Genomic DNA, 16,248 nt, shown 5'->3' with positions numbered 1-16,248 from the left:
GGCATCCGGTGCATTGGCCTTCATCAACCGTGGGACTGAGCTTAAGAGCCGAGATGTAATGTTACAGCTATATAGGACCCTGGTCAGACCCCACTTGGAGTACTGTGCTCAGCTCTGGTCACCTTATTACAGGAAGGATGTGGATGCTATAGAGAGAGAGTGCAGAGGAGATTTACAAGGATATTGCCTGGATTGGGGTGTGGACCTTATGAGAATGGGTTGAGTGAACTTGGTCTTTTCTCCTAGGAGTGACAGAGGATGTGAGGTGACCTGATAGAGGTTTATAAGATGATGAGAGGCATTGATCATGTGGATAGTCAGAGGCTTTTTCCCAGGGTTGAAATGGTTAACATGAAGGGGCATATTTTTAAAGTGTACGGAAATAGATACTAATAGGACATCAGGGGTAAGCTTTTCACACAGTGAGTGGTGGGTGTGTGGAATGCACTGCCGGTGGTGGAAGTGGGTACAATAGGGTCTTTTAAGAGCCTCTTAGATAGGTACATGGAGCTCAGGAAAATAGAGGGTTATGCGATAGAGAAACTCAAGGCAGTCTCTAGAGTAGATTACATGGTCAGCACAACATTGTGGGCCGAAGGGCCTGTAGTGTGCTGTAAATTTCTATGTTCTGTGTTGGTCCCCATTAAACTATCAAGCTTCAGGTGCACAAATGAGTTATGCACATGAGATGTGAAAGCTTGTGTTGCATGTTGTTTGTGTTCCCTAAACATGTCGCAGCCTTTCATTGTATGTGTATCATATATGTGAAGTATGCTGGGTAAATGTTTTAACCTTTGAACTCACTGAAAGCCCTATTGCTCTTAGTAAATGGGCTTTAGATCAAATTCCTTTATGGAGATCATAAAGAATTGCATATCACAGAAGGATTTTTTGTCCAATGTGTTTTCATATTACTATGTTAAAAATTCTACAAATGACAGTAAGATAATTCCACCACTAGGTAGCATTAGCTGTGTGCTCTATGACCCCCATTTCCTGTAGATGAAATTGAGTGTTATTATGGAAGCAATGTCAAAGATACTCTGAGGTGTTCTATTAACAAGCTGAATTTCTGAAGCTTAATCTCTATGCCAAGTTCTTCTCTGATTTGTATTTTTGCATGTGTAATCTGTTAAAAGAAATGAACTGAATGACTAATCCTTATTGTCCTCTTTTGTTTTTAAACATGTACTGCCATAGGGTGAAATCATACTTGATGAGCTTGGGAAATTGCCTTTAAGGAGAGTCAATGTGCGTGTGGCATCGAGCATGTTGAAATTCCCACATCAAGAGTCAACTGACCTTAAAATCTTGAAAGAGAAAGGTGAGGACCATAAGTGCTTGTCATCCTGTGTCACCTCAATGGGATCTGCCAGTGAAGGCTTATTAGAGATCTGGTAGAAAAGGCAGCACTCTTAGAATCCGTGCAGAAGAGTACTGGAATCTGGCATAGGAACAGAAACAGAAAACCCTAACTTGGGTCCTTAATTCTTGTATCAGTAGTGTTGCTGAGTTCTGCCCAAGTTTTTGGGTGGAAGTCCTGGTTTGCCACACTGGATTTTAGCAGGTGAATCTTAGAAAACATACTTTGCAGTATATTATCTAGAAAATTTAGGCAATTTGCATAGAGTCATATAAAGCAATACAAGATGGATGCAGGCTCTTCAGCCCATTGAGTCCATGCTGACATGGTGCCCACATACCTCATCCCAGTTCCCTGTATTTGGCCCATATCCCTCTCAGCCCCATCTCTTCATCCACCAATCCAAGTGCTTCTAAAATTATACCATTATATTTGCCTTAACCACTTCCTCCAGCAGCTCGTTCCATTTACTCACCACCCTGTGTGTGAGGAACATACCCCTCAGGTCCCTTTAACTCTTTCTCCTCTCACCCTAAATCTATGCCCCCTAATTTTGGACTTCCCTACCCCTGGGAAAAGGCCATTAACTTCCATCTTACCTATGCTTCTCATCGTTTTCGGTATCTCTGTAAGGTCACCCCTTATTCTCCTATGTGCCAAGGAATAAAGACTTACTGATCAAGCCCTGTGCACCTGCGTCCAAATTATTTATATAAATAATAAATAACAAGAGTCTCAGCACACTTTGTGCAGCACACTTCTAGTCCAGGTAAAACCTTCTGCTTCCTACCACAGAGACAATTTTGAAGAAGGTTGAATTTGGGGAGAGGTTATCTTCAAATGTTGAATTAAGAAATAGTAGAAAATAATCAACTGGACAGGACAAAAATAAAGTGCTGAAGTATAAACAAAGAACAACAATAAACTGATATATGAATGAAATGCTACCTCTGTTTCTTTTTCTGCACTACTTAACCAGCTGAGCATTTTCTGCATTTTCTGTTTGTAACTAAAACAGAAACTTAACTTAAACACACATTTTACTATATTTTATGGTCCTGTTTTTGTTTGGTACTGCTTAAATAAAATCACATGATATTAAATATAATGCTCCACATTTGAGAAAGGTATTTTCAATTACAGGAATTCAAATCAGGAATGTGAATTTTCAAAAAATAATGCATGGTGTTCTTCATTCAAAGCTCTGGATTGTTGATAACAAACATTTATATATTGGGAGTGCTAATATGGATTGGAGAGCATTAACTCAGGTAAACATTGTAAAACATTCATTGTAAGGCCCACCCGCTGATAATTATCTCCAACAACATTCTCTGAGAATAAGTTGTGCTTAAGTTCTGCAACAGTTTCTCTTACTTGTATACCTGAGCATGTGCTGTATAAAAATTAATTATCTTGAGGTAGACATGATTACATTTGACTATAATATTTTAACTAGAGAAGCAGGATTAAGCAATCCTCATCAATCATTCCTTCCTAGCTGTTCACATACTGTTTACACTATTTGCATTACATGGTGCAAATCATTCCTTTGATTGTCCAGCAGCTCTCCATATTGTGGGGCCTCCTACAACTTGATACTCAATTCGTGTGTGGGTGCTATAGACCACTCCTACATGTTTTCCCTCAGCTCCATGGCAGCCTTTTATGGAGTTGTTCTGTGGCTGTTGTGGAGCGAGTTCCTTTACAAAATGATGAATGTGCCTGTGATCAGCACTACAGTGTTAGAGTACTCCTGAAGTCAAGTTTCATTTTATCGTTTCTGTGTACAAAGCACAATAGCATCTCTTTTTATTGGCCAATTTCCAAAACTTATGAAGGGAATCAAACTAGTCTCTAGCACAATGCAACAATGTGTACCAAAAAGAGGGTGAAATTCAATTTCTTGCATCTGGAAATGTCCAATATTATCAATTCCATTAGCTATTAAAATAATTCTGGTGTCAAATACTGAATTATTGTTAAAACAATTTAAACCAAATGGTTCTCTTACAATTCAGCAGCCATTTTGATTGTAGTACAATTTGGTCAAGCTCTGATGCTATTGAGTGGAATCCACATTGCGAACAAAACTAAGTAGTCCTTGTAGGATCTCTTGTAGAATGCTTGCAGGATTGAAAATTACTGTCAAGTAGTAAGTATATATTTTTTGCAAAGATTTGCACTTAAGATTTTATTCTCTGTGCCCTTGTACAACATAATGGCATGGTCCCTTGTACATCCTTTTTTTAATATTTTACATTTACTGGGTCCCAAGAATCACAACCTGAGGTCACAAGTCTCCAACTGTATGCTTAGCTGAAAATGACCAGTCAAACATCCTCATATCCTGCTAAAGACTTCATAGAAGTCCATTGAATCAAAATGAATTTCAATTGAAACTGGCCCAAATTCAATAAATTATTTAAGTTGTTCAATAACTATAAGACATCACTTTGAAAAGTAGGAATGAAATGTAATCTTCAGCATTTTGAAAGCATTTTGAAATTATATTTAATAGCCTCAGCAATTGATTTATTTGGTTATTCCAAACTAGGGAACTTGATTGTAGCAGATGTTGATCAGCATATTTAATTTTTAGAACTATTTCTTGTCAGTTCTCAGCAATATACAGCAATTGTGTTAATACTGTACACTAGCAGTTCATTTTACCTATGACACAGTAAAGCAACATAAGATTTTAAATCTTAAGGAAATCCCTCAGTCTGACTGATACAAAGCTCTCATTCTGAACTTCTAATGTAAAGCAGATCACAGGCTGAGAGTACACATTAATTTGTGGAAATATCATAGTAAATCTACAATTATATGGGAAATCCATCTTTTGGTCATGGATAATTTGATGTACTTTTTCCAGGTTAAGGAGCTAGGTGCTGTGGTTTACAATTGCAGTTGCCTTGCCAATGATTTCGCCAAAATATTTGAAGCTTATTGGAGTCTTGGACTGCCAAATGCCACCATCCCTACACCATGGCCACCTTCTTATTCCACAAACTTTAACAAAGATACACCTCTTGACGTAAAACTGAATGGAACTGCTGCAAAGGCGTACTTCTCAGTGAGTTGAAATAAGTATTACTTTTCTAAAAAGAAATATGAGGTGATGGGCAAAACAGCCTGTAAAATGGAAGCTCAACATTCATGCTGAGTCTGGTATTGATATTGCCAAAATATTTGAAGGCAGATTTTTCATCTGGTCGGAGATTTATGAGGACTGGTGCTCAGATCTTGATGCACATTTTATGATGAATGCAGTAAATACACCTCCAACTTCTACCCTACCCTAAAGTTCACCGTCCATTTCTAACACCCCTCTCACCTTTCTTGATCTTTCTGTCTCTGTCTCTAGAGGCAAACTGCCTACTGATATCTTTTATAAACCTACTGATTCTCATGGCTATCTTGACGATACCTCTTCCCACCCTGTCCCCTGTAAAATTGCTACCAGTTTCTCAGTTGGTGTTTGGATTACATCAGTTTTAAAATACAGGTTCATGGAGTCTCATGATTAACTAAGACTACCTCAATGCTTTTTTTTTCTTCCACTTCTCTGGGCTTCATCTTGTGAGCACTGCTCAATTCAGCAATTGTGCGTAATACTAGCTTTAGTGTTACCCTGCCTGCTTCAGCTGCAACGTTGTAAATAGAAGTAAGTTAAGTGCTGTTTCTGAGACGGAAAAGCATCTATGGAAAAAGGTAGCAAGCATACTGTTTGCACAGGGTTTTGTTTCAAAGTATGCATATGAGTGACTGCAGCAGACAGAAAGAATGAAAACAGATTCATTCTAACCCTAATCTTTTCCATATTGTCTGTGATTAGAGAATTGCATGGATAGGATTTGAAATTCCCTAGTTTTGTGAGCACCAAAAACTAGGGTGTTACTCCAGTGGAGTACTGAGGGAGTATTGCACCTCAGTCTTTTGGATAATATGTAACACCTAGAGGTAGATTTATAGGTCCCATGGAATTTTTTTTATATAAGGACAGGACTTTCTGGCCAAAAGAAAGTTCTAGCCAAAATTGACTCTTTCTTCAATATTGCTTGAAAAAAAAACTTGATTAAGAACATATTTTTTGTGGGAACTTGCCGAAAACACTGACTGCATTTCCCACATTTTCAAAATACCTTATTGGCTACAGAAAGCTTTGCAATGCTCTGATGGGGACATGGTAGAAATTTTATGAATATAGAACTTTGTTCTTGCAGCCTCTGTTGCAAAGAGCAGCACTTTCCTTCAAACTGAGAAATAATGCTGACACATTAAAATTGGTGATTTAGACAAGTAAGAAACATGGACGTACTGTATCAAGCTTCTCACAAATGCTTAAACCTACTTAGACCTGTTAAGTTTAGACAGACAGACCAACAGACGTACTTTATTGATCCCGAGGGAAATTGGGTTTTGTTACAGTCGTACTAACCAAGAATAGGTAGAAATATAGCAATATAAAACCATAAATAATTAAATAATAATAATAGTGCCAAGTGGAAATAAGTCCAGGACCAGCCTATTGGCTGAGTGTCTGATACTCCGAGGGAGGAGTTGTAAAGTTTGATGGCCACAGGAAGGAATGACTTCCTATGACGCTCAGTGTTACATCTCGGTGGAATGAGTCTCTGGCTGAATGTACTCCTGTGCCTAACCAGTACATTATGGAGTGGATGGGAAACATTGTCTAAGATGGCATGCAACTTGGATAGCATCCTCTTTTCAGACACCACCATCAGAGAATCCAGTTCCACCCCCACAACATCACTGGCCTTGCGAATGAATTTGTTGACTCTGTTGGTGTCTGCTACCCTCAGCCTGCTGCCCCAGCACACAACAGCAAACATGATAGCACTGGCCACCACAGACACGTAGAACTTTTACTTATTTTTTTAAATTGTAGGAGAAAACTATTAAGACTTGAGCTGAAAATAATTTAGTGAATCTTCCCGTCAGTGAAATCCTTGGAAAAAAGAATTGTGCACAAACTTTAGATTCAAAATCAGAAGAAACTGTTAGAAAGCTGGATACTTCCCTTGTTTACATCTTGACAGATATCCCAAGGAGGCATGTTTCAAAGCAATAGATTTGAGATCCATAAATTCAGTCAGTGAGTTAGAAAACATAGAAAACCTACAACACATTACATGCCCTTTGGCCCACAATGCTGTGCCGAATGTGCACTTACTTTAGAAATTATCTAGGGTTACCCATAGCCCTCTACTTTCGAAAGCTCCGTGTATCTATCCAGGTGTCTCTTAAAAGACCCGATTGTATCCACCTCCACCACCATCTCCAGCAGTCCATTCCATGCACTCACCACTCTCTGCATAAAAAAAATTACCCCTTACATCTCCTCTATACCTACTTCAAAGCATCTTAAAACTGTGTCCTATTGTGTTGGCCATTTCAGCCCTGGGGAAAAAGCCTCTGACTATCCACACATCATCTTATACACCTTTATCAGGTCACCTCTCATCCTCCGTCACTCTAAGGAGAAAAGGCCGAGTTCATTCAACCTGTTCTCCTAAGGCATGCTCCCCAATCTAGGCAACATCCTTGTAAATCTCCTCTGCACTCTTTCTATAGTTCCCACATCCTTCCTGTAGTGAGGCGACCAGAACTGAGCACAATACTCCAAGTGGGGTCTGACCAGGGTCCTATATAGATGTAACATTACCTCTCAGCTCTTAAACTCAATCCCATGGTTGATGAAGGCCAATGTGCTGTATGCCTTCTTAACCACACAATCAACCTTCTTGCCAAAAAGGGTGAATCATTACCCAGGAACCTAGGAACAGAGAGAAGAGGCAGTTATAGAAAGAAGTAGTAGTTATAGAGAGAGTCAGCCTAAACACCAGCAACCATGGACTGATTGGATTTTATTGTTTTTCTGTGCTGCAAATTCTTTGCAATTCTTTGTGAAGTTTTAATATGGAGGCCTCAATTTGTTGAGTGGCTTATTTAAATTAGTTACAATCAATTAGTTGTAGTAGTTTGAGGTTTTATAACCTGGAGCTATTGCAGAAGCAACAGAACTACTCAGCAACTCAGACACCATTTGTGGAGTTGAGAAATATGGAGGATAATGGTAATGTTAGTGTCATTCTGCAGATGAATTAGGTGAAGTAATTTAATGTTTCTTATTTGGATTTGTTAATTGAATGGGCTGTACTTAAAACCTGTCAAGGATGTTATTTATATTACTGCCACTACTGGAGCTGCATATGTACAAGTTATCAAGAAAGCAGAGATGTCATTTCTAAGTACCAATTATGTATCAGTCACTGCGTAAGAACTGGCATTAAAGAAAACATTTCAAGTACTAACTTATTGATTTATCTAGAGTTCTCCTCCAATGCTGTGTCCAAAAGGCCGGACTACTGACATTGACGCTATACTCAGTGGCATTAATGCTGCAAGGAAGTTTCTGTATATTTCTGTCATGGAGTATTTTCCGACATCACGTTTCCTGCGACATGTATTGTAAGTGAAATTGATTACTAGTACATCAGGAATGCATGATTATAGTATTTACATAATTACAGTCCTTTATATGATTGTAAATCTCATTTTGTTGCCTAGATACTGGCCTCTTATTGATGACTCACTGAGGAAAGCAGCGATTGAACGGCATGTTCACATCCAGTTGTTGGTTGGTTACTGGAAGCATTCAGATAAATCCATGCTGGCCTACCTTCAGTCTCTGCAGGCTCTAAGAAATATCAAGAAAGTCCACTTTGATGTGGTGACTAACATATTTCTTTCCTTTAAAAAGTTACTAGTTTCATCAAAGTCTGTCTAGATTTTATTAATTCTAGGTTAATTTATTAATGTAAGGATAAATACAGAAATGTATGTGGAGTAATCTCAGTTCTTATAAATTACTCATATTTTAAAACAGTCAACAAAATACTTAGCATGTTGCTGTGAAGGATATTTAGAATTAGTTTATCATCATTCTTAGGGTCTTTAAATTCTACGGCATTCCTAAAGGTATATACCAAGCTTTCCCTGATGATGCTCCCAAACTCTTTCTGCACTATATTGATGACTGCATTGGTGTTTCATTGGCACCCATGCTGAGCTCATCAATTTCATCAACTTTCCCGCCAACTTCCACCCTGCCATAAATTTACTTGGTCCATCTCTGACACCTCTCTCCCTTTTTGATCTCTTGGACTTCATCTCTGGAAACAAAATGTCTACCAAAATCTTTATAAAACTACCAATTGCCATGGCTAACTTGAGTATACCCCTCCCCACCCTGTCTCTTGGAAAATTGCCATACCCTTTTCTCAGTTCCTTCATCTCCACCACATCTGTTCCTAGGATGAGGCTTTTCCTTCCAGGACATCTGAGATGTCCTCCTCCTTCAAAAAACGGGGGTTCCTTTCTCCACAATTAATGCTGCTGTCTCCTGCAGCTGCTCAGTTTCCTGGACATCCATGTCATCCCTTCTTTCTGCCCCTGTAACAATGATAGAGTTCCTCTTGTCCTCACCTACCACCCCATTGAGCTTCCACATCAAACACATCATCCTCCTCAACATCTGCCATGTTCAACAGCACCCTACCATGAAACACATCTTTACCTCCACCCAACTCACCACTTTCTGCAGGGTTTGCCCTCCATGACTCCCTTGTCCATTTGTCCCTCCTCACTAATCTCCCTGCTGGTGCTTTATCCCAGCAAGCAGCAGAATTGCTACAGCAACACTTCCACTTTCTCCCTCATCTCCATTCAGGGCCCCAGACAGTCCTTCCAGGTGAGGCAACCTGTAAATCTTTTGGGATTGTCTAATGTATCCAGTGCTCCCGATGTGGCTCCCTCTACATTGGGGACCAATTTGATGAATACCTCTGCTCTATCTGCAAAAAAAGGAATTTCCCAGTGACCAACCATTTAAATTCCTATCTCCATTCCTGTTCCAACATGTCAGTCCATGGCTTCCTCTTCTGCCATGACGAAGCCACTCTCAGGGTGGAAGAGAAAAGCTTCATATTCCACCTAGGTAGTCTCCAACTGGATGGTTTGAACATTGATTACTCCAGTCTCCAACAATTTTCCCCACCCCTTCCATCTTCTTCAATTCTCCACTCTAGTATCTTACCTCTTCTCCTTGTCTGCCTATTCCCCCCCCCCCCCCCCCCCCCGGTGCCCCTCTTCCTTTCCTCTCCTGTCAGATTCCTCCTTCTCTAGCCTTTTGCCTTTTCCATATATCACCTCCCAGCTTCTTACTTCATTCCCACCTCCCATCTGGCTTCACCTATCACAGTCTAGTTTGTCCTCCTTCCCTTTGCCCGCACTTTCTTTTTCTGGCATCTTCCCCCTTCCTTTCCAGTGCTGATGAAGATCTCAGCCCAAAACATCGACTTTATTTATTTCCATAGATGCTGCCTGACCTGCTGAGTTCCTCCAGCTTTTTGTGTGTATTATACTAGGCTTTGATTTTTCTTATGCATAATGTGAATTCTTGTTGACTAATAGTAATATAAATATTACTATTTTGTAGAAAATCTTTATTGTTCCTTTGGGGAAGTTTAGCAAGATTCCTTATGCAAGAGTGAGCCATTCCAAATACTTTGTAACAGAAAATATTGCATATATAGGTAAGAGATTTATCATTATTTCAACGCATTAGTGTTCTAAGTCAACAATTGTAATGTGGAAACAGATTTGAGAATCCAGTGAGTGGAGCAGAAGACACTGGTTACAAGTAAGTACACTAACCATTTATTTACAGACAACTAGCAAAACATTCAAACAAACATCTAAGTCAAACAAGCTAAACCACCCTAAGGTACAAAAATTATGACACCAAACATTCAGTAACACTTCAAATTCAACAGGTACTTTGTGTGTCCCCGAGAAACACAACTACAATGGTAAACATTCAGGATCTCCTCAAATCACTATAATTAGGATAATTAAAGGGCACTCTTAATAGATATCACTATGTATTAGATGGTGGTGTATGTCCAATAAAGATGCACCATTTGTGTTTGCTTTGAACCTGGTGATGGAGGCAATGGATGAGGGAAGTGCAGCTGTAATAGGCTGGGTGACTTGCTGGAATAAATCTTAAAGAGGGAAACATTGCAGACAAAGTGAGCCAGTGATAGAAAGAGTGCAGACACTGCTAGTGACCGCAAGGGAAATAGAACAGTGCACCTTGAGTGCTGTAGTTGCACCCAACCAGGTAAAGTATGAATACTTAATCATGTTTCTGGTTTCTGACTTGTAGACAGAGGTTTTCAGAGGTCAAGAAATAAGCCTCTCATTGCTGAATATATGCAGGTCCTGCCTTGTTCTCAGATGACTGAGGCAGTTCAATAAATAGTTTAATCTGTATTATTTTGTATTCCTTTAACACCTTGACTATTTCCATTAATACACTTTCTAATTATCAAATAACCAAGAGTGCATATATTGCCATTGATGTTTTAACTACATCATTTATACACCTTTCACCTGATATGATTATTCCGTAAAATATGATGTTCAGGTTGTCAGTATTTTAATCTGTGCAAGAATTTTTTTTGTTATCATCAGTATCCATTTGGTCCAGTTAGTTAATTGAGTACTAGTGAAATTTGACCATTTGATTGATTGCAGGTCAGAACTGAGACTTCTTGTTGGGTTCCTTGATATGTTATAGAAATTATTGTCAAACATATTAAATAGTAGAAAATAAAAGAATATCTTTAGGTTTGCAAATAAAGATTCTACACCAAATCATTTCAGACATATTACTCAGATTTTGGAGGGGAACTATTTCTGCTTTGCTGCAAATATATTGTTTTCATCAAAAGTACTGTCTTCCAGGTACTTCAAATTGGTCTTATGACTACTTCAATACTACAACTGGCATCGGTCTGCTGATAAATCAGACTTCAGAATATAAAGAAGAGGCTGATAATACAATTCATCATCAGTTAAAAAGTCTATTTCAAAGAGACTGGAATTCCAACTATTCCATCACCTTGGATGATTTGGAAGAAGATCTTTTGTATTAAACTAATGGATTAAAATTATGCTTTATAGGTACTGTATATTTGGGGCAAAACACCAACAGGATCTTTTAAACTCAGGAGGCTTTTGTTTTGTATGCTCTCCTTCAACTCGGATGTTGTGAACTGGAGGAGAATAAGAGGCAAACTCTCACTGTGTTGAAGAGTAGTGCAAGAGATAGAGGCTTCCTGAATCATTGGCTCTTGGTAAATGCTAAATAATTATGTGAGCTGAGTGGGATTCTTTCATTCCATTGCAGGCCAGCATTGGCTGGATAACTTTCAAGGCTCTCTGGGCTTGGTCTGGAGTTTCCAGCTTAGGGACCAGTCTTTGTGTGATGAGGTTGCTGAGATGAAGGGGTGGGGTGGAGCTGCAGTTTGGGGAAAGGTAATTGGGTAGTTGGGGAATGATTTGCAGAACACATGTGGCAGTAGTTGGTGGGTAGTTCCATGCTTTGAGAGAGGAAGTTGCTTAAGTTTGGAGAGTTTGGACAGGCAATGGTGAGGAGGAATTGTGATTGGAGTTGAGTAAAAGAGTGGGAGATCAAGAGGAAAGACGAGTGCATAAGGAGACCTGTTAAGATAAGGGACAGGTGACATTTAGAGAGACTGCTGTAGGGGAGAACTGAAGGAGGAGGACTGAAGTAGGTGGGGATTAGAAGAAGTGCAAGGGAAAAATGCTGATGAAATGAACATGGACAAGAATGAGTCCGTGTGTGTTTCTATCATCAGGGTGTGGTGGTGAAGGCTTGAAGTGTGTGTGTGTGTACGCATGCACATGCATGATTGTGTAGGGTAATGTAATCAAGTTAGGGTTCATTTTAAGAGGCATGATCTAGTTACATAAAGTACTGTTACTGTGCTTTGTATTCAGTGTTGGAGTACAATAAATGAGTTGTTACGTGTTTGCTTAAAACATCTCACTTTGTTTTATTTGGGAAAACCTACATTGGTGATCCAGATGCTGTAGGACAATTCCAGAGTTATTGAACGTGCCATAGGCAGCTGTGGGGCCAAATTTTTGTGTGTATTTAAGACGGTGATAGATTCTTGATTGATTAGGGCATGAAGCAATAGGGGGAAAGGCAGCAGATTGAGTATTGAGAGGAAAATTGGATCAGCCATGATGAAGTGGTGGAGGAGACTCAATAGGCCAAATGGCCTTACTCTGCTCCTATATCTTATGGTTAGATGTCAGCCAATGCAGTCACTTTGAAACTGCCAGAGTTTTGGGAGCAAAATATCGAGCTTGCTTTGTGCAAGCCGAGACCCAAATTGTGCTGCGGGAAATCAATGACAACAACTCTAAGTTCTACTACATGGAAGTCTCACTTGGCAACTCCATGGCTGCAAGAGTGGTGAATCTACTAGAACACCTGCTGGAGCACGATAATACCGATCACTGAAAACTCACCTTTTACAGACTTTTGGACTATCGGAGTCGGAAGATGTCAAACAGTTGCTCTCCTTGTCTGGCCTTGGCAATGCTAAGCAAATGGACCATATGCTATCTCTCCTAGGAAATCACCGTCCTTGTTTTATTTTTAAAGAACTCTTCATACAGCAAAAGCCTGATCAAGTTTGCATAGCTCTCATCAATGTGTCCGTGTAGGGCTATAGGCAGTTTGCTAAAATGGCTGATAATCTACATTCAGCAAAGCAGTGGGGCATTATTCCTCCTCCTTTCCCTCCCTCAATAGCCCTGGTCTGTAAGGCCACCAACATAAGGACGCCTGCGACCACAAAACAGATGACTCAGGGCCTGTGTTTTTACCACACTTGCTTTGGTATGAATGCCAAGAAGTGCCAACTGCCTTGCAGCCTCAACAATGCCAGTGCATCGGGGTATCAGCGGACTGTGAACATTGTGGGTTCCAACTGCCAGGGTTGTCTACTGTTAATTACGGATACCCTTTCAGGGCGATGCTTCCTGTGTGACACGGGTGCTCAAACGAGTCTGCTGCCATATCGCCCATTGATGAGAAGGCAAAGAGCGATTTAACGTTGCTGGAGGCCACCAACAACAGCAGGATCCTGACTTGCAGGACACGACAGGTGATGCTCAGTTTCAGTGGATGCTATTATACATGAGACTTTGCTCTGGCTAAATTAGCCAGACCTCTGCTCGGTACAGTTTTGCTGATTGCCCAGGGACTATTAGTTGATCTTAGGAACTGCTGGCTTATGGATGTCAAGGATTTTGGTTCGTTACCCTGCTCCCCCAGTAAGTTTCCCACAACAACTCTGTCAAGAACATGCACCACCACATGTGAGTTTACTTGAATGCTCTTGTTGAATTCCCAAACCTCACCAAGCCCACATTCTCCACTACAGTCACAAAACATGAGGTCGAGCACCACATTTCTACAACTAGCCCACCATTCCATGCCCATCTGTGTAGACTGACTCATATAATCTGGCAACCATGTGGGCTGAGTTTGCCAACATGGAAAGACTTGGCTTTGTACATAGGTCAAATAGCCCCTGTGCTTCGGCCTACATTTGGTTCCTACGTCCGATGGTGGTTGCCACCCATGTGGTGATTACCGATGTCTTAATGAGGTCACCACCCCGATTGTTACCCGGTCTCACACATCCAAGTCCTTTTTGGCATGTTTAGCTGGAAACTTAATTTTTTTCCAAAGTCGGTCTAGTTAGGGGCTAACATCAGGTTCCTGTGTGCTCAGAGGACATTCTCAAGATGGCTGTGATAACCCCGTTTGGCCATTTTAAGTTTCTGCGCATGCTGTTTGGGCTGACAAATGCAGCACTGCTGGTGGATTTTGTATTAAAAAGATTCAGATTTTCTTTTTGTTTACCTGGATGACATACTTGTCACCAATGCTTCCAAATCCGAACACATATTTCATCTCTGCACACTTTTCAAGTGCTTAAGGCAACACAGGTTGTTTACTAACCCTGCTAAATGCCAATTTGGGTTGTCAACTGTTGACCTTCTCGGTCATCACATCTCCGCAGAAGGTGCAAAATCCCTCCCATCAAAGATAGTCACTATTATTGGATTTCCCACCGTCCCACACTACTGAAAAAACTACTGGAGGATTTGGGTATGGTGAACTATCACAACTTCATTCTGCCAGCTGCTAAACTTATGCTTCTCCTGCATAGTGTGCTTAAAGGCAATGACCCTAATCATATGCTTGACTGGTCAGTGAGTAGACCAGGGTATTTGATGATACCAAACGAGCTCTTTCTAACATGACCCTACTACATAAGAGGATAAGAACTTAATAAATAGGAGCAGGAGTAGGCCATCCAGCCCATCGAGCCTGTCCTGCCATTCAATAAGATCATGGCTGATCTGTCCGTAAACTCAGCTCCATCTACCTGCTTTTTTCCCATAACCCTTAATTCCCCTACTACGTAAAAATCTATCTAACTGAATCTTAAATATATTGAGTGAAGAAGCCTCAACTGCTTCCCTGGGCAGAGAATTTCACAGATTCATCACTCTCTGGAAAGAACTGTTTCTCCTCATCTCCATCCTAAATCTTCTCCCCTGAATGTTGAGGCAATGTCCCCTAAGATCCCCTCTCATTCTTCTGAATTCCAGAGAGTATAGTCCCAGGCGACTCAATCTCTCCTGATAGGTTAACCCCCTCATCTCTGGAATCAACCTGGTGAACCTCCTCTGCACTGCCTCCAAAGCCAGTATATCCTTCCTCAAGTATGGAGACCAGAACTGCACACAGTACTCCAGGTGCGGCCTCACCAGTTCCCTGTATAGTTGTAGCATAACCTCCCTGCTCTTGAATTCAATTCCTCTAGCAATGAAGGCCACATTCCATTTGCCCTCTTAATAACCTGTTGTACCTACAAGCCACCCTTTGTGATTCATGCACAAGCATTGCCAAGACCCTCTGCACAACAGCATGCTGTAATCTTTCACCATTTGAATGATAATCTGCTCTTCTATTATTCCTTCCAAAGTGGAAAACCTCGCATTTACCAACATTATATTCCATCTGCTAGACCTTGGCCCACTCACTTAACCTATCTATATCCCTCTGCAGACTCTCCACATCCTCTGTACAATTTGCTCTTCCACTCAGTTTAGTGTCATCAGCAAATTTTGCTGCGCTACACTCAGTCCCCTCTTCCAAATCATCAATGTAAATGGTAAACAGCTGCGGCACCCCACTCACCACTGATTGCCAACCGGAGAAACACCCATTTATACCAACTGTCTGCCTTCTGTTGGTTAACCAATCCACTATCCATGCCAATACTCTTCCTCCAACTCCATGCATCCGTATCTTATTTATAAGTCTCTTGTGCAGCACGTTATTGAATGCTTTCTGGAAATCCGAGTATACGACATCCATCTGTTCCCCTCTATCCACTGCCCTCATTATGTCCTCAAAGAACTCTAGTAAGTTTGTCAAACAGGACCTGCCCTTTCTGAATCCATGCTGCGTCTGTCTAATGGAACCACTCCTTTCTAAATATTTTGCTATTTCTTCCTTAATGACAGCTTCAAGAATTTTCCCAACTGTAGATGTTAAGCTAACTGGCCTATAGTTGCCTGTCTTTTGCCTACATCCCTTTTTAAAAAGTGTAGTGACATTTGCTATCTTAGAATCCTCCGGGATCTGCTCAGAGTCTAGAGAATTTTGGTAAATGATTACCAATGCGTCTACTATAACCTCCGCCAATTCCCTCAGCACCCTGGGATGCATCCCATCGGGACCAGAGGACTTATCTACCTTCAGGCCCTCCAGTTTGCTCATCACTACCTCTTTATTGACAGTGATTTTATTGAGGTCCTTTCCTCCCATACTGGCACAGCTGCTCCCCATGCACCTAGAGCCTTTACTACTGACACTCCAGTCTGTGTTG

The 16,248-nt window shown here is 40.6% G+C and overlaps 1 protein-coding gene across 1 annotated transcript in view; it reads left to right on the top strand.

Moving 5' to 3' along the window:
* Positions 1 to 11,394, top strand: part of LOC132404001 (5'-3' exonuclease PLD3-like) — a 36,500-nt gene extending 25,106 nt beyond the window's left edge. The window contains exons 5-11 of the mRNA XM_059987929.1: positions 1,201 to 1,324; positions 2,507 to 2,634; positions 4,242 to 4,442; positions 7,722 to 7,861; positions 7,961 to 8,123; positions 9,891 to 9,987; positions 11,204 to 11,394. Coding sequence (XP_059843912.1) covers positions 1,201 to 1,324; positions 2,507 to 2,634; positions 4,242 to 4,442; positions 7,722 to 7,861; positions 7,961 to 8,123; positions 9,891 to 9,987; positions 11,204 to 11,394 — 1,044 coding nt within the window. The remainder of the gene's footprint in view (positions 1 to 1,200; positions 1,325 to 2,506; positions 2,635 to 4,241; positions 4,443 to 7,721; positions 7,862 to 7,960; positions 8,124 to 9,890; positions 9,988 to 11,203) is intronic.
* The last annotated feature ends 4,854 nt before the right edge of the window (positions 11,395 to 16,248 follow it).

Source organism: Hypanus sabinus, chromosome 2, assembly GCF_030144855.1.
Source record: "Hypanus sabinus isolate sHypSab1 chromosome 2, sHypSab1.hap1, whole genome shotgun sequence".
Lineage (NCBI taxonomy): Eukaryota > Metazoa > Chordata > Chondrichthyes > Myliobatiformes > Dasyatidae > Hypanus > Hypanus sabinus.
Note: the sequence above shows the minus strand (reverse complement) of the source record. Positions and strands in the feature narration are given on the sequence as shown.